Here is a 17,056-nt window from a genome sequence, read left to right on the forward strand (position 1 = left end):
AGGATTTGGGTGCCAGGGTCCTCTGCAAATGCTGGCAGTGATTGTCACTCTGCTCTGCCTGCTTGCAAAGTGGTGCAGCAAGAACCTTGGTCTTTTTAGGAGCCCCCGCTCCAGGTGCTGTTCCACAGGCTCAGTGTAGGTGGTGGGGTTTGCAGCACAGGCAGCCTGAAGCTGCAGCTCTCAGGTGGGAAGGCAAACACTTGGCACAGGTAGAAGCAGAAGCACACCTGCCTTGGTGCAGCATGCAGCTGTGGCTCAGCATGGGGCAAACACTGATATCCTTTTGTACCAGCACACAGGGTCTGCTGTGCCGGCGCTGCCTGCGGGCTGCACCACGGCGCCAAAAGTGATGTCTGTTCTGCACTCCTGACAGGCAGTAAGGCACAGTCTGGTGCTGCTACAAACCACTTTATGGTCTCCAGCACCCCCTCACTCAAGCAGTTAGGTATCAGGGTCACTGCTAATTTGAGCAATGCCTGAGCCAGCACAGCCTCCAGCTGGGGTGACTGGCAGGCTGCCACCAGCACTGAGAGACTGGAGTCACCTGTGCTGGGCCCCCCCTGCTCCCTTCCTGGGAGCTAGAGATTTGTCAGCAGTGCACACAAAACCAGGATTTGCTGCTTCAAGCAAGAAGGGTTGAGGGCCAAGGGGTGGTGTGCTGATCCTATGACAAGAGGGGCAGGAGGTTCCTGCCCTGCTTTGGTACTGGCAAAGCCAAGGGCGAGATCAGTGATCTCTGGCTTTGTCCCTGCCCAAAGCCTGGACTGAAAAGCTCTTTGCAAAATTCTGCTGAGTCCTCTAACAAGGGCAAGGGCAATAGCCAGTCTTTACAAAGGAAACTCAGTCCTTTTCTAAAGTATTTTAAAAGTCGTGATATCCTTCACAAAAGCAATTTGTCCAGGTAAACAGTGTACACTGACAATTAGCAGTGAAAGACCAAATACAGAAATTCTTATCACCTTTTCTTTCTGCTTCTACCAGGACCCACTGCATCCCAGCTGAAAATGCCTCAGTGGGTGGAAGGTCTGTCTGTGAGGACATGCATTGTCAGTCTGTGCCTGTACCCTCTGGGCTGGAGCCAGGAGCAGGGATTAGATGAACTCCTGAGCAGACCTGTCTAGCATGGTGGAGGCTCGTGGACTCTTCTGCACATGGATAAAAGTAAGGCAATTTTTAATAATTTAAGAGTTTTTAAACTACAAAAGCATATTCTTAGGGCCAGGAAACACTTCCTTTTTGGTATTCAGGGTTTGACACAGTAAATTTTGTGCAGACATATCTTCTGTTTCTAATAGTGATGGATGCACATAAAGCACTGTACTCTCATACTGTACTGAAGAGATGAGTAACAAACCTATCAACTGCACTTGCACTTACACCATATTTAATCCTGCTCTGGTTGTTCTGCTACATATTCATAAAAAACAAAAAGGAAACAGAAGCACAGAGCAAGCCAACAGATGTCTACCTGGGTCTTAATTGGATTTTATGTGTCCCCAGTGTAGCAAATACAGCATTATTTACAGCCAGGCTCTAAGAATTAGATACATCTGGAGGAGTGGCAAAACCTGAACCAGGCTGCAAGAGTTGATAGATTTAACTGAAATGAGGAGCTGCCCCATTTCTCCCTTCTTATCTTCACCCTTCCCACTTATGTACCCGTTCCCCATTGTGTGTCAAATCAAACTAAGATATTGCCCAAGAGAATGCTTATAAAAATGAAAGATGCCAACAAAAAAGAGAATTTCTGCTCTTATGAAGCTTCATCAGCATTTTCTAATTGTACAGCAATGATGATAATAAAAAGGCTGCCCTCTGCTCTCAGCTATAATTTGGATAATCAACTGACAGCCATAATGAAACTGTCTGTGATTGCTTTCTGCTGTGCTGCTAGTTCACAGAAACTCATTGTTGGGGAGAATTAAAAGTTATGACTCCTGCTACAAGGATATGCCACTGTCTTCCAAAGGAATATGTGACTTGTAATTTTCTTCTGTATAGCTCTATTACAGGGAAAACTTCCAGCATAAAGCAAAGAGGTATAGATAGGGATGTGAGATTTCTTCCCTTCCCCCCCCCCACCCCTTTTTGTTTTTTTAAATGTTGTTAAGCATCAAAGTTGACAGTGCCAAGTAATATGCATGCCTTGGCTGGGTGTATGTGGATTTCAGGGGTGATCGTGAGGTCTCTCACCTTAAAGTCGCTGATGACTTTGTTCATCAGCAGTCAGTGCTCTGCCTGTGGGCTCAGCCACTGGCCTCAGAGCAATAAGCAAGCCAGGTTTTACTTCTGGAAGGCAGGAGCTAATTCATGCTTTGAGTCGTTGCTTTGTGGGCTCTGGGTGCAGTTAGGGGTGTTTTGGGTGCTGGTGTTCCCCTGTGCCAGGCCTTGAATGCAAGCTGTCTGTATCTGTGATGTGCTGTGGGTATGTCTTGACTAGTAGATCCAGGGCTGGATGCAAATACTCTGATCCAAATTGCCCTTCCACCCACTGAGGTGGAGTGAGCAGCTGCTGTGCAAGGGCTTGGGAGCCCTTCTGCCTTGGCCAGAATCAGGCTCTGCCATAGCATCTGCAGTCTGCGACCCCCGAATGTGGCTTCTGAAGGTGGTCTGTTCCTGTGTGCCCCGAACATGCCGTGGGCTTCAGGGCTTTCAGGGAAGCGCTCGAAAATCAGGCTGGCAATTTCGGTGTTCATGAATGCATGGACTGGAGGATTGGAATTCCTGGCAGCTGAACGTGACCCCCTCGGTGGCCCTGGCAGGGTCTCGTTGGTTCGCGCTGCGCTCCAGCGCCGGCCACCCGCCTGGGAGGGAAGAAAGGGGCTGGCGGAGCGGATGGCGGCCGGAGTCCGGGGCAGGCATGTGGTAACGCAGCCCGGCACCCGGGCAGGGGCGGTTTCCCTTCCCTCCGAGCCTCAGCGTTCCGGGAGTCGGGAGCGCTGCCCGGCCGGACAGCTTGGGCTCGGGCAGCGCCGGGAGGCAGCGGCGGTGGATGCCACAGTGCCCCTTGTGCCCGGGCTGATGTGCCATGGCCGGGGCAAGGCAAATCCGGCAGGACCCCTACCCAGGGTTTCCCCCGTTCGTCTCAATCCCGTCACAGAGGGCGAGGCGCCGGCCCCTTCCCGCGGAGAGGGGCGGAAGGGCCCGCGGAGGAAGGGGCGCAGCGGCGGCAGCGCCGCGGGCACGGCCGGCCCTCTGCTGCTGCAGCCGCTCGCTCTGCGCGCCGCGCCGGGGCAGCGCCGCGTTCCGCCGCCGCGGGACTCGGTGCCGGCGTGGGGGCGGCCGCGGGGAGCCCCGGCGGGCGGGGCGAGCGGCGGGGGCGGCCCCGGGGCGGGCCCGGGGCGGGGCGCGGGCGCGGCGCGGAGCGGGGCCGCCCGCCCGCCCCAGAGCGCAGGTGGCGGCGGCAGCGGCGGTCGGGATCGCGCTCTCGCTGCCGGCGGGCCCCGCTCCCGGCGCGGAGGCGGCAGGTGCCCGGGACATGCGGCGGCGATAGGACGCGCGGCGGCGATGGGCGGCCGGGCGCTGCCCGTGCCGCTGCTGCTGGGGCTGCCGCTGCTGCTGGGGCTGCCGGCGGCGGGGCGCGCCGCCTCCAAGGCGCTGGTGTGCCAGGAGATCACGGTGCCGATGTGCAAGGGCATCGGCTACAACCTCACCTACATGCCCAACCAGTTCAACCACGACACGCAGGACGAGGCCGGGCTGGAGGTGCACCAGTTCTGGCCGCTGGTGGAGATCCAGTGCTCCCCGGACCTGCGCTTCTTCCTCTGCAGCATGTACACCCCCATCTGCCTGTCCGACTACACGAAGCCGCTGCCCCCCTGCCGCTCCGTCTGCGAGCGGGCCAAGGCCGGCTGCTCGCCTATCATGCAGCAGTACGGCTTTGCCTGGCCCGAGAGGATGAGCTGCGACCGCCTGCCGGTGCTGGGGGACTCCGAGGTGCTTTGCATGGGATACAACCACACGGAAGCCACCACCCTGCCGCCTTTCTTTGGGAAGCCCACGCGCCCTGCCAAGGACATGGCCAAAAACCTGACGCCACTCGATGGGCAGCGCCTCTCGGGGCTGGACTGTGGTCAGACTTGCAAGTGCAAAGCGCCCCTGGTCCCCATCTCCAAGGAGTCCCATCCGCTGTACAACCGCATCAGGACAGGGAAGGTACTCAACTGCGCCATCCCCTGCTACCAGCCCTACTTCACCCAGGATGAGAAGACATTCGCTACCTTCTGGATCGGCCTCTGGTCCATCCTCTGCTTCCTCTCCACCTCAACCACCGTGGCCACCTTCCTCATTGACATGGAGCGCTTCAAGTACCCCGAGCGCCCCATCATCTTCCTCTCTGCCTGCTACCTCTTCGTCTCCATGGGCTACATTGTGCGCCTGGTGGCAGGGCACGCCAATGTGGCTTGCAACCCGGAGCACCACCACATCCATTACGAGACCACGGGCCCTGCTCTCTGCACTGTGGTTTTCCTTCTCCTCTACTTCTTCGGAATGGCCAGCTCCATCTGGTGGGTCATCCTGTCCCTCACCTGGTTCCTGGCAGCTGGCATGAAGTGGGGCAACGAGGCCATTGCTAGCTACTCGCAGTACTTCCACCTGGCTGCCTGGCTCATCCCCAGTGCCAAATCCATTGCTGTACTAGCACTGAGCTCTGTGGATGGTGACCCGGTGGCCGGGGTTTGCTATGTGGGCAACCAGAGCCTGGAGAATCTGCGGGGCTTTGTGCTGGCACCACTAGTGGTTTATCTCTTCACCGGCAGCCTCTTCCTGCTGGCCGGCTTCGTCTCGCTCTTTCGCATCCGCAGCGTGATCAAGCAGGGCGGCACCAAAACTGACAAGCTGGAGAAGCTGATGATCCGCATCGGCATCTTCACCGTGCTCTACACTGTGCCTGCCACCATCGTCATTGCCTGCTACATCTACGAGCAGCACAACCGGGAGGCCTGGGAGCAGGCACACAACTGCTCCTGCCCGGGGGACCCTCAGCGCCCCAAGCCTGACTATGCTGTCTTCATGCTCAAGTACTTCATGTGCCTCGTGGTGGGGATCACCTCCGGCGTTTGGATCTGGTCTGGCAAGACCCTGGAGTCCTGGAGGCGCTTCGGCACCCGCTGCTGCCGGGCCAGGAAGCCTGCGGGCGCCTCTGTGTACGGTGAGGCCAGCCCAGCGCTGGTGGGCAGGACGGTGCTACCCAGTATGGCCTCCTACCACAAGCAGGTCCCACTGTCCCATGTGTGACCGGAGGGAGCCTCGGTGACCCCAGCCGCAGGGAGGACAGGGTTGCGAAGACCCTGGGCCACAGAGGAGGGGGTGACAGCTGGGCCACCTCTGGCATCTTCAGCCTCACCGTGGTGGTGCTGCCTGGGACCACGGGCACGGAGCAGCTGCAGCCCCAGGCAGGGCAGGGGGAGGTGCTGCCAGCTGTGTGGGGGCAGATGGACAGGGAGACACTGCCATGTATGCCCCATTGGGGGTCCCACATCCTGTTTGGGGTCCTGGGATGCTGCTGCCTGTGGGCCAATCAGGAGGCCTCAAGCACTGATTCGTGTCCCACAAGAAGCCTCTGGGCAGGTCTTGCTGGTGCTGGGGTGAAAGGCAGAGCTTTAGCAGGCAGGGCAGATGGTGGCCCCCAACCCCAGGTGGGGGCTGGCCCTGCCACTGAGCCCCTCACTAAAGCCCAGAGAGTGGGTCAGGGAGAGCTGGCAGGGGGTGCTGCCTCCCTGGGTGCCCTGGGCAGAGCAGGAGACTGCCGTCAGTGCCCCCGGAGCCCCCAGGCACAGCTGCATACTGAGGAGGAGGAGGCTGGAGGCCCTGGTGTGAGGCAGCCCCTCGCCCTGCTCAGGCAGCAGCACACTGAGCTGCACGGGCCGGGGGATTCATGGGTGGTGGCAGTGCAGGAGGAAGGGGCCGTGGAGAGGATCTGCCCCAGGGACAGGGTCCCAGCTGTCTGCAGCGCAGGCAGGGACCAGGGGATCCCCTGCGCTCCCCTCTGCCCTGGGCAGACACAGCCGGCTCCCTCCAGTCGGGGCTCAGGGCCGGGCGGGAGCGGCTCCGGTGGGCTCGGCTGGGTGGCCCCGACCCCCTGCTCTGCCGTGGGGAGCCGAGGGGTTGCTCAAGGGGCCCTGGCTCCGGGAGCAGGGCTCTCCTGAGCTGCCCTGTGCCCTGGGAAGGGTCGGTGCTGCTCCTTGTCCGGAGTGGGTTACCCGGGGCGAGGGAGGCAGGTCCTGTGTCCTGCCTGCCAGCCGTGGCATGTGGCACAGCCAGCCCCAAAAGGGTGGTCGCAGCCTTCAGGGAGCAGTGGCAGCACGGGGCTGCCCCAGCCAGGTGGCAGGCTGTCTCTCCGGAGCAGCAGCCGGGTTTTCCAGTCAATCGGCAATTGTTGCTGCTTTTTTCAAAGCTATGCCTCTGCCAGAGAGAGTACCAGGTTTGAGAAGGAGCAGTTAATTTGGGAAAACTTAGCACAGCGCTCGTACCTCTTTATCTCCAACTTCCCAAGCCTTTTTCACTTCCGTGGGTCAGACAGCAGTTGAGCACTGACAGAACCATTGCCTGGCATTAAGCAGTGGTGACAGCTGGGTTTCAGTGAGTAGAATAATGGTGAGGGGGCCTTGTTGTCAAAGCCAGTAAATGCAGCCAGGGCAAGGGGCTCCAGCTGTGGCACGGGATGAGGCTGGCTGCCTCTGGCTTCAGGCCATTTGTGAAAGCACCTGCGTTTTAATTTTTTTTTTTTTCCCTTGCCCTAAGCAGTGGTGATGTATGTAACTACTCAGCCATTACTGGAGTTCTTTTTGCCCTCCTTCAAGCGTGGCACTGTGACCCAGCTGCTCAAGCACTGGAGAACAGCTGCTGGCTTTGCTCCTGCAGGACTGCAAGGATCCGAGGTTGTTCTTTGAACCACTTCAGTCAAAGAGGTTTTCACCTCACTTTAAAACCAAAACTTGGGAAGTGAGAGAACGCTCAAGTGGCACATTTCCAGATAAAGGTACTGCATGAGTGTCTTTGGGGTGTGCTGGATAGAGGAGACAGCGGTGAAGGATGGAGGGCTCACCAGGGGCTGTTTAGCTGTTTAGCTGCACCCATCTGCACTCTTGCAATAGGGCTCACCCCCTCCAGTGTGCTGGAGTACTTTATTGTGGACAGAATTGCACCATATTGTGTTACAAGCTGTAAATAGTTGTATTATAGCCTAATTTGTACATACAGAAGCCGTAGTGACCTTTGATACAGGTTAGGGACAGGTGTGTTCTCAGCAGTGAGGCAGGTCAGGTGCAGAGACACTGTGGTAGTCTCTGCTGTTATCCAGGGCATTAAATGATTCCAACCTCCTCCATTCCGCACCTTGCTGGACTCCTCTCTTTCTCTAGTGCCTTTTGTAGATACAGCTAAACACACATCATGCAATACAATGAACAAAACCATGTCAAAGGTGGTATTTTGCTGTTTTTGTTTTTTCCAAAGTGCAACTGACTGTGTAAAGAAATCCAAGATTAGCTACAAACCGTTGCCTATTGAAAAACGCAAGAGCATTTTCAGCTTTGATCTAATGGTAGGGTAATAGAATCAACTCGTGTTTGAGCCTGGCTCTCAGCAACAAGTGGCAGGAGGGGGGATGGAGCTGTTGCCGTGTGCCCTGTCTGCTGTAGCCAATTTACATGTTGGGTTTTGCCTCTTCCGTTGCCCATGCTGTTCAATGTTGCTTAAATAACTGTACTATATTATGTGAAAAGCTGAAGAAATTTTATTCAAAGAGAAGTATCAAGATTAGTTATTTATGATGATAAAAAATTTATTGTGTGTTGTTTCCTTTACTTCTGCTTCTGTTAGAGTATTTATTACCTTAAAAGCTTACCTGTCAGGGGGAGGGGGAGGCGTGTGCTGCAGGGCCATGCAGGGCTCTTATCACTGGGGATCGTGGGGAACTGGTGAGGCAACTGCAGTTGCGTGGCACAGGAATAGCATGTTCCATGTGCCCGCAGCCAGGCAGGCTGCCCTTGGCACGGAGCACGGCGCACATCCGTGGGCTGGGCTGGCGCTGCAGCCAGGCTCTGCCCACGCCGGCTCTGCGCTGGCTGCGCCCGTGACCGTGCGCTCCCTGGCGGGCCAAGGTCACACCTCGCTGCTAAGAGAGGGTTAACTATCAACTTTTATTGGCGTTCTGCAGTTTGCACAGTGCGTGTCCCTTGCCCCGCGCTGAGATCCGGCCCCGAGGAGGTGCCCTTTACTCCTGAGGCCAGCAGATGACAGCTCCGAGGCAGCAGGATGCTGCACGCCGGCCCGTTCGGGTGGCCGGGTTGCCATCTGCTGTGCGACCTCTCCTGTCGCGGGGAGCGCTCGGGGAGGGACAGCAAGGGGTTAAGGCTGGCTCCGTGGTGACTAATGGGGCAGGACTCTGCTATCTAGGTGTGTAGGCACACACCAGGTCCCACCAGATAGGATCTCTTACCTGGAAGCAGCATTCCAGCACCCAGTGATAAACCTGACAGTCCCACAGCCTGACTCACCTGATTCTGCAGGGATCTGCTCCCCATGCTCAAGTACAGACAAAACACACCATGGGGCTGATCCTGTCGTTTGAAAGGCAGTAGTTTTGGGGTGTGGAGGGGGCATGAACCATTTCAGCATCAGGTTCTTCTCAAGGAGCTGTGGACACTCACTGCCTGCTCCCGGAAGTAACTCCAGCACCAGGCTGGCAGCCTTGCTGTCATTCTTGCCTGCCAGGAAGCTGTTGTGTCCTCAGCTCCTCAGTAAACAGCAGTTTGGCAGCACTGCCATCCACCGCCTACCTCAAGCCAGTTTCCCAGCAAGGGAAGGGCCTTTCCTGCAGGCAGCATGTGAATCAGCTGCAGGACTCTGTTCCCGTGAGCACACACACCTGTGATCCTGCACAGCTGGCCCAGTGCTTGTGCTCCTGTGCTCTCCAGGTTACACTTGGTCAACTTAAGCCACCCTTGAGGCAGTCACTGGCTTCCCTGAGGCTGAGCAGTGCAAATGCAGCACAGGTTCAGGCTGGGGGCACAGGGCGTGGCAATGTCCATGGCATGGGGACCGTGTGGCTCTTCAAATAGGTTTTAATATCATAGATCAGAAACCAAAGTGGTTGTTTCACCTAGAAAATGCCTTGTCTGTGAAGGCAGACTGAGACTTTTCTAATCCTAAAATGAACAGGCCTGTGCTCTGCCATTTAAGTGCTCTTTTGCCAGTCCATTGAGGGGTGAGTGTTAGTAAGGGCACTACAGTCACTTTGGCAGCACCCTGTAATTCACTGTTATTTGGTGCAAGGACAGTTTTCCCAGGTAACTATATGGAATACCAGTTCTATGTCATTGTCCTGCAGTGCAGTGCTGTGGGAAATCCCAGGACAGGATGGGGGTTGCAGCCTGCCCAGTGCTGAGCTCTGAACGGAGCAGCTCACCCTGCCCTGAGCACTCCTGCCAACCTCCTGTGCAAGCTCTTGCCTCAATGGCTCTTCTCTCCAATTCTGCTTGCTCAGGGTATGCTTGACACCTATACTCTTATCCAGGAGCAGTGGTCTTGACATTTATTCCATCCCTCAAGTGCCTGTCCTCTTAACTGCCAAACCCAAACTGAAGTAGTTCTCATAAAATTTCCTTGGAAACAAAATACACATTCCCTGTACACAAAGGGAAGGGGCTGTTGGAGCCCAGGGCATCTTGTAGCCCAAGAACACCTCCACAGCCTCCTGCCCCTGCTGACTGCTAACACACACTGCTCCTGCTAGGGCTGGTGCTCACATCACTCTTGCTGGGCCATAACACAGCTATTGTCTCTGCAAACAGCATTTACTTCCAGATGGGGAGTGCTACCCTGAACTGAAAGAAGGCAGAGGTCACCTCAACATAGATTAAATATTACTCTGCTGTTGGATTGAGAAAAACAAGGTACACTGATCCTATAGCTCCCTGGGAGAAGAGGTAGGTAGCAATCTCTGTAATTCCAGTATTCTGACCATGACTGTAATTTTTTTTTTTCTCTCTTTGAGGAAAGTGTTGCCGGCATATAGAGTAGTGCAAATTGGAGGGTATTTCCCCTTCACAGTTCATTGTCCAACAGAACCACCTAAAAGCAATTCCTTCTGAAAAACTATTACTGCCCAGCACTTCAAAAGAGAGTTGTATGTTTCACATTTTCCTGTTTAGCTAAGAAATACACTAGCTGTGTTTCCCAGAATCTAACTCCTTTAGGGCTACCAGAATGGTGAATGGAATTGCTATTTTTTCCTCTTAAGAAGCTGGGTTGGAGTTCAGGCCTGCTTAGTATCTGCTGAACAGGTCAAAATAAAAATTGGTAATATCTCTGGGCTACAGTAAAACTAAAGCCAGGTAATGTTCAAAGCAAAATCAGGTTCATGGCAGGTGTCTCCTGCAGGATGTATTGCAGAAGCAGCCATCAGCTTGAGATGTCATTCACCTGCCATCCAGATGAGCAGGAAGAGTCTTCATCTCATCTGGCAAGAAAGGGAAATGAGTGCCTGCAGTCTCTGCTGAGCAGCTCACAGAGTGGCTGCTTTTGGAGCAGCCCCACAGCAGAGTGCACCAGACCCATCCCACACCACTGAAGGCACCTGGTGGTGCTGAGGGCAGCAAAGCTCCTTAGCAATTAGGTCACAAGTCAATCCAGGAGCTGGTCACTTGTAGCTTCTAATTTAGTGCTCCTCAAGGCAGGACTTAAAAACCATCAAACCACCTCCAGAAAAACTGGCCCTACTTAAAGACCATTGCAGTGCAAATAAACTGTCAGTGAGTGGTTTATTTGAGCAGCCTGAGTCAAGTTCTAAATCCAAAGACCATGTGGGAAGATCTGGGCAGCCATCACTTTTTGAGGTGTTTGTTTTCTTCCTTTTTTGAGGGGCAGTGGAATCCAACAGCTGTACAGAACACACCCTTCACCTTTAACTTTAATTAAAATATAGTTTATTAGCTTTTCTTTTAATACAAACATGAGAAAGGAAAACCACCTGAAGATGTAGTGTTATTTTCAATATTGAATTGAGATCAATACCTGAAGTGCCAAGTTCCATGGGTTTGGGAGCCAGGGGCTGGCACATTTGCATACTGCAAAAGGCTGTATGCATCGTTTGAACAGCTGAGTGCAGCAACACTGATGATGGCACTCACACAGCCCCACTCCCAAAGGCAGATGGACTGGTTCAGTGGAAGTTTCTGGGCCTTGGCTGTAAGAGGAAGTGCACAAAACCCGTGTCAATCGGAGGGAGATCTGCTCCTAGGACACTGCCTAGAACCTATCTGGATCCAAGAAGGGAAGATACTACAAAGACTTGTAACAGGAAGAGTCTATAGTAATACTTATCCTGTTTAGAGTTCAGTTTCAGAGCTTGAAAGTAAGCTCTGTTCCAAAGTCTCAGAAAGAGCAAACCCCAAGCCTCTAGAGCAGTTGCACAAAGGTAATATTCACTTTGGGAAAAAAAAAATTAAAAAAAAGGTTTATAGAAAGCTTTTTGATAATTCTCAGTTGAACACATTTTTTTCCCATCTACCTCGATAGGTAGTCCAGGATTCTCAAACTCATTATTGTCTCATTATGAATGTAACTTCCTCCCAGGAAACTGAAACCCAAGGAGAGCCAGATGGATGCACAATATCAGCTTTAGGAACTCACTGTATATAGCACAAGAGATCTGCAGTAGAACTCAGAGAAGCAGTGCTGCACACACGCCATTCACCACTGGATTGCTACACTGTTTGGGATGGTGATGATGTTTCCAGACCAACTTTTTCATTCAATGCCTCAGAGAAATACACAGATTACATCTCTTCCAGAGCAATATAAGTATTAGAAAATGAGAGAAGCACCATAATTCACAAGAAATGCAGCATGGACCCTATACATTTTAACAATACATAAAACCGTATCTCTGCCCCCAGTCAAAACATTCAAAGTCTTTTGACAATCTTTACTGGAGTGAAGTTGTGGGTGCAGAGATGGAATTCCTTCCTGCTGGGCAGCTTCTTGGTATGAACACATCACCAATAATAGCAGCTTTTAGTAGCCAAACCAGGGAAAAGCCATCAACACGAGTCTATGCTACTGTTTTCAGCTCCAGAGTGGCTTTATACTTTAAGAGTCCCATGTTTTTGTTAACACTGCATTGACCTGAAATACAAATGCAGTGAGACTCTGGATGACAGGGGAGAGGAGGGAAGAACATTGTAACTATAGTCGTGTGGTTAGTGTTTAAATTCTAAAATTTAAAACTACTTATTATTAAAAACCTCAAGAGTTCACAGCTATAGGCCTACATAGTAAGCAAACATCTGTGGGGGAGAGAAGGAGATAAGTTTGTTTTTGCACCTCTGGATACATGAGAAGGAGGAGAGAGTTGATTTGACAAAGGTCTTGTCTTTTGCACCAAGCGTGTTCCTCAAGCTCTGGGCTCCCTTGGCTGACTCCCCTCGTTGCTCCTGCTGGAAGACACCATCCCGGTGGCCTGTGTGCATGGAGAGGTGGATCCTGCGCTTCGTGTGACGCTGGCTCCTGGTGCTGCCCCGCGGCCTCTCCTCAGGAGAGGATGGCATTAGAACGGCGGATACCAACTAAGTTATCAGCGCTGAACGACCGTCTCATAGCAGCTTTGGACAGGTCTTTGTATTTGTCTTCACACAGCCGCGAGATTGCCTGCGCACCACACACACAAATGAAATGTCCGCATTAGGGAAGTCTGAACCTTCCAGGGGAGGTTTTACAAGGGCAACACCAACAGGTGCTCTGCAGCAGTGACTTTTACCCAGAATGACAATAAATAAGGACTACTCTGGAGGGAAAATAGTAATGGGGTCTGTCCCCACATCAACTTGAACCCCAGGCATCAGAAAGGTAAACCTAAAGAAGGTGAGTGGTTTCCATATGCAAGTATCCTCTTTATTTTACTAGTCTCACTATCTAATGAAAAACTTGGATCCATTTCAGACTTAAGGTTGTGCAAGTTATGTTGAAAATCACTGTGAGTAGCTGGGTCTGGTGTGCAGCAGCACAAAAATTTTATTTTAACAGTGCAGAAATGCACACAGGTGTTTCTCTGAGAGAAAAGGTTCAAACTGAAAAGGTTTCTGTGCTCCCTTGGCATCTTACCCTTGGCTATTCATGGCAAGCAAGCCAAGGAAATTAATTTCTACTAGGGTGTCTGTTTTGCCTTTACATTCTCTACTCCCTCTCTCCTAACATATTCTGGATCACTCCATGATCTGAGAAGGGAGGGCAGCCATGGTACTTTATTATAGCAATTAAATATTAGCATGTGTAGACAATCTAGTGTTGAATTGCTTTTTTCATCCATTTATTGGCTTGCCTCTGCCCTGCTTATCTAGCTATACTAGTAAAAAGCCTAATTCTTTAAATCCTAATAACACAATTGCCAAAAAAATACTGTGTCTCCTCCCCTGCAAAGCCTGTTTCTGTTTGGAGCCTTCAGGCATTATCAATGGAAATTAATAAGGATACCTGTAATAAAAAAATTGACCTGAATTTCAGCCCTGAACATTTACTTCCATTAATAATTTACCACCTATCACCAGATGAACTTTCAGAACCCTGTGATCAGCTACAAGCCTACACCTTCCCTTTAAGGCAGCACCCATTCAGCACAGCCCAGTGTTCTGCAAGTTCAAAAGGTGAAAAGCACTCTGAGCATGAATAAAGTTCTAAGTGTATTTTAAAATAATTATTTACATTTATTTCTGCCGACCTTCTGGAGGCATGCATTTGGCTCAAGAGTGGCATTCTTTGAGACACTGGCGGCATGAGCTCCTGGTGCAAGACCAGACAGACTCTCCATCCTGCTTTAATGCTAGCACATCAATCACACAGCAACCTGTGTTGACATATTTAGCCCCAGTTGCCCATATGGTGTAAATCAGTTTTCAGTTTCTGGAATTCACTAATTCACTGCTTTATACAGGCTCCTATCAGCTGCTTATGAGCTTCTAACTGAAAGGTAGAACTAAAAATTTCAGCAAATAGTCTAAATATTTATCACATTTTAGAATTAAACCCCAAAATGTCCAATATACACACATTAGTAAGTGTATGATAGCAAATTACATGCATGATAGCAAATTACATGCTGTACGGAAAATCACTCCGGTTTTAAATACCAAGTCCCCTAATACTAAGAAAGAAGAAACAAAACAGGCTCACAATCTGTAAATCATCCACTTATGCCCTGGCACTGAGCAGTTCAGTAAACAATTTCCTGTGGACTATGAACTGCCCTACAACCACATTTACAATTAGTGACAGTGTTAGCTTAAAGTGCAAGTAACAAGGGTGAGACAAAGCAGAAGAGCTGCATTGCTTAACTTTAAATAGAGGAATTCATAGGCATATCATACTTATCATTCCAAAGGACCAGCAGGGATCACACTTACTCCTGGAGTTCAGGCACTTATGGCATAAAATAAAATCCCTAGCCCTTGGCAGAATTACTGGGGGTGGACAAGGGGACAATATAAGCCAAGACTCCGCAGCACACCCCTCTCTGAAAGGGACCATGGCATCAGTGTACACAGGGCCTGTGGTAATGCTTTTGTTGAAAGGTCAACAAAACAACATGCAGAGTCATCAATTAAACCTGGACACATGAAAGGTTGCATTGATCCAACAAGAAATTTCCCTGGGAACCCAGGTAATTTGTATATTTTCAAAATGTCTTACATATCTCCAGCAACTAGGAAGACTGACTCTGCAAAAGTTAAAGCTTTTTAAAATGAGCCTTCATGCCAAGAAGGCTGCGGGGCCTCTCCACAAGGGCAGCCTTTCCCATGGAGCAGAAAGGGACAGTAATCTGCATTTACACTCCTCTGGGCATTCTGAAGGATTCCCAAGAAGGAGCTATTCCAAAAGTTTATCTTAAAGCGACGTTTCTCTGGAAAGGTGGGAAGCCACAACTTATTTCTGCAGCTGCCCCCAGACAAATTGTTTATTAAACCATGAGAGCAGTAAGAGTGCTCCCTCTAAATCTAAAAGCAGCTGTGCAGTGGGATGCAGTGGGAAACCTTCAGCTGGTAGTATTTAGAAGGGTCTGAGTGTGACTGTCTCTAGGTGCTTGGAATACAGACTGTGACCAGCTAAGGACAGACAATCCATTACATATGACACTAATCCTTTCAATCTTTAATAGCCTAGCTGAACTACAGTTCCCAAAATAACATCCATTTTATTTTGCTATCTGCTAGACTTTTGTAAACTCTTCCAACCTTCCTTTCCTCAGAATTCTAGCTTAGCCTAGGCATGGGTTTAGAAGTGCTACCTGTATTTATAAAGGGGTTAAATTACCCTGTAATACACTAATCTAAAAGCTTTTTAGTTTTTCTAACTGCCACTTAACATGATTAGCAACAGATGCTTTTACTACTCATACAAGACAGAGGAGTCCCCTGCTCAGCCACTCTCAGACCATTTACCTCCAGCTTCTGTGCTCTCTCTTTACTGAGAGGCTCCAGCAGAAAGCTCAGGTTATTGTCATCTGCTAGGGAGCGAAGATCAAAGTAGTATTTGGCGTAAACACTGGCAGGAACATTGATATTAAACTGCAGTAGCTCCAAGAAGTGTCTTTCCATCTCGTTCCTAGGAGGCGTAAGGGACAGGAGACAAAGGAAAATAAAGATTGTTTTAGCTGGCTGAAAACACTGAAGAGACCTCAAGCTTGTTTTAAACCCAGCAACTTTGAAACAGGTCACTGAGAGCTCTGCATTATTAGTTTTGAGAGACAGGTCATTCCCTGGTGCTCCAAACAAGGTGCAGCTTTTGAGTCCTGGCACCTCCGGCTCGGCTCGGAAGGCAGTGCCCTGTCGTGCACTCGCCGGCGGAGCGGGGAGCTTCATTCTCCGGAGTTCCATTAGTGCAGCTGGACAATTCATGCGCCATTCTCACTCTCATACGGCCCCACACTATAGTGAGCAGATGAAAGGAATGATGTATGCTGTTTATTAGCTCTGAAGAACTCGCAGACATTTTCACCAGGCTGATAACAGGAAGGGGGTTTATTGAAGTAGAGGCGGACTAACAAAAGGAGTAGGCAGATCACCACGGCAACAAATGGATCTATGAAGAGCTGCTGCTATTATCTCACAGAAAAAAGCCTCTTGAAGCAACATGGATTCATCTCCAATAAATAAATAAATAAGCAGCATTAGGTGGGAGAAGGAATTTTCTCCTCAATAGCATTAGGCAGGATAACAAAGTACTATGTCAAAGGGCACTGTCCAGTTTTTACTCTCTTGTCTGTTTTCACTGGGCAAAATACTTGGGGGAAAGTGTGGAGAGTGCCATGACAGGAAAAAAACTGCTTCAGCTACTGTAATGTGGTCAGCTAAAGCAGAGATACTCTACAGAGGAAAAACAATGTTTTACAAATTAACCTAAAAAGAAAGTGATGGTACCCAAACCGAGCAATTCAGTTCAACAACAACTCAACAACACTACAGGTAGCAGATCTGTTCCAAGAGAATTTAGCAGCTGTGCAGGCCAACTGTGAATACACCAGAAGATGAGCTGCACCAAGTCAGTGCCAAGGTTGTTAATGCTTTTTTTTTTTTTTTTGGGAGCTTTTAAAATGGATGCTTTACCTATCAGTGTGGGCACAAATAAATCAAGGAATCATCCGTGTTGTCCTGTATTGGGTCTCAATATGAATAGTAGCTTTGTGCTTCTTTCTAGCACAGCAGACTTGAGTATCATTGAACCTAGTGCCAAAATTAATTTCCTGTTCATATGGTCATAAGCCTATAGAAATGTAAATCAGATAATGTTTTGATGATCACCTGATCAGAGCTTGATTTATCCTGTGAGTAAATGCTCTTCACTGCCCCTTTTGTACTCACTAGGCTAATACATTTTAATTCTGTAAAAAGACAATTCTTCATTGGATTAACAAGTCTATTAACAGTGGTTTAAAACCTGGGAAAGGATAATGCCCATGTTTTTTCTGTGCCTTATTTACAAATACATGTAGCCTAAAGAATGAACAGCATGTGTCCCCTTACAAACAATCATGGCAAGATTAGCAGCTGTACTGTTAATT

General features: G+C 50.5%; 3 protein-coding genes across 5 annotated transcripts in view; 2 read left to right on the forward strand and 1 right to left on the reverse strand.

Annotated features, from left to right (window-relative positions):
• The window catches only part of PLEKHM3 (pleckstrin homology domain containing M3), a 92,077-nt gene extending 89,995 nt beyond the window's left edge, over nt 1-2,082 (forward strand). For all 3 annotated transcript variants that reach the window (XR_008841000.1, XR_008841002.1, XR_008841003.1), the window contains one exon: nt 982-2,082. The gene's annotated coding sequence lies outside the window, so the exon portion shown is untranslated. The remainder of the gene's footprint in view (nt 1-981) is intronic.
• Nucleotides 2,083-3,373: 1,291 nt separating this feature from the next.
• FZD5 (frizzled class receptor 5) lies at nt 3,374-7,808 on the forward strand. Its single transcript, XM_056496858.1, has one exon. It carries the CDS (start codon nt 3,508-3,510, stop codon nt 5,236-5,238), a length of 1,731 nt encoding a protein of 576 aa, XP_056352833.1. The 5' UTR covers nt 3,374-3,507; the 3' UTR covers nt 5,239-7,808.
• Nucleotides 7,809-10,914: 3,106 nt separating this feature from the next.
• CCNYL1 (cyclin Y like 1) overlaps nt 10,915-17,056 on the reverse strand; it is a 32,712-nt gene continuing 26,570 nt past the window's right edge. The window contains exons 9-10 of the mRNA XM_056496859.1: nt 15,438-15,600; nt 10,915-12,654 (exon numbers count right to left, since the gene is read on the reverse strand). Of these exons, the coding sequence (XP_056352834.1) occupies nt 12,538-12,654; nt 15,438-15,600 (280 nt within the window). The 3' untranslated portion in view covers nt 10,915-12,537. The remainder of the gene's footprint in view (nt 12,655-15,437; nt 15,601-17,056) is intronic.

This window comes from Oenanthe melanoleuca, chromosome 7 (genome assembly GCF_029582105.1).
Source record: "Oenanthe melanoleuca isolate GR-GAL-2019-014 chromosome 7, OMel1.0, whole genome shotgun sequence".
In the NCBI taxonomy this organism is placed as follows: Eukaryota; Metazoa; Chordata; class Aves; order Passeriformes; family Muscicapidae; genus Oenanthe; species Oenanthe melanoleuca.

Excerpts from the sequence above, each read along its gene's own strand:
- FZD5 (XM_056496858.1), top strand. The coding sequence starts at position 3,508 with ATGGGCGGCCGGGCGCTGCCCGTGCCGCTGCTGCTGGGGCTGCCGCTG.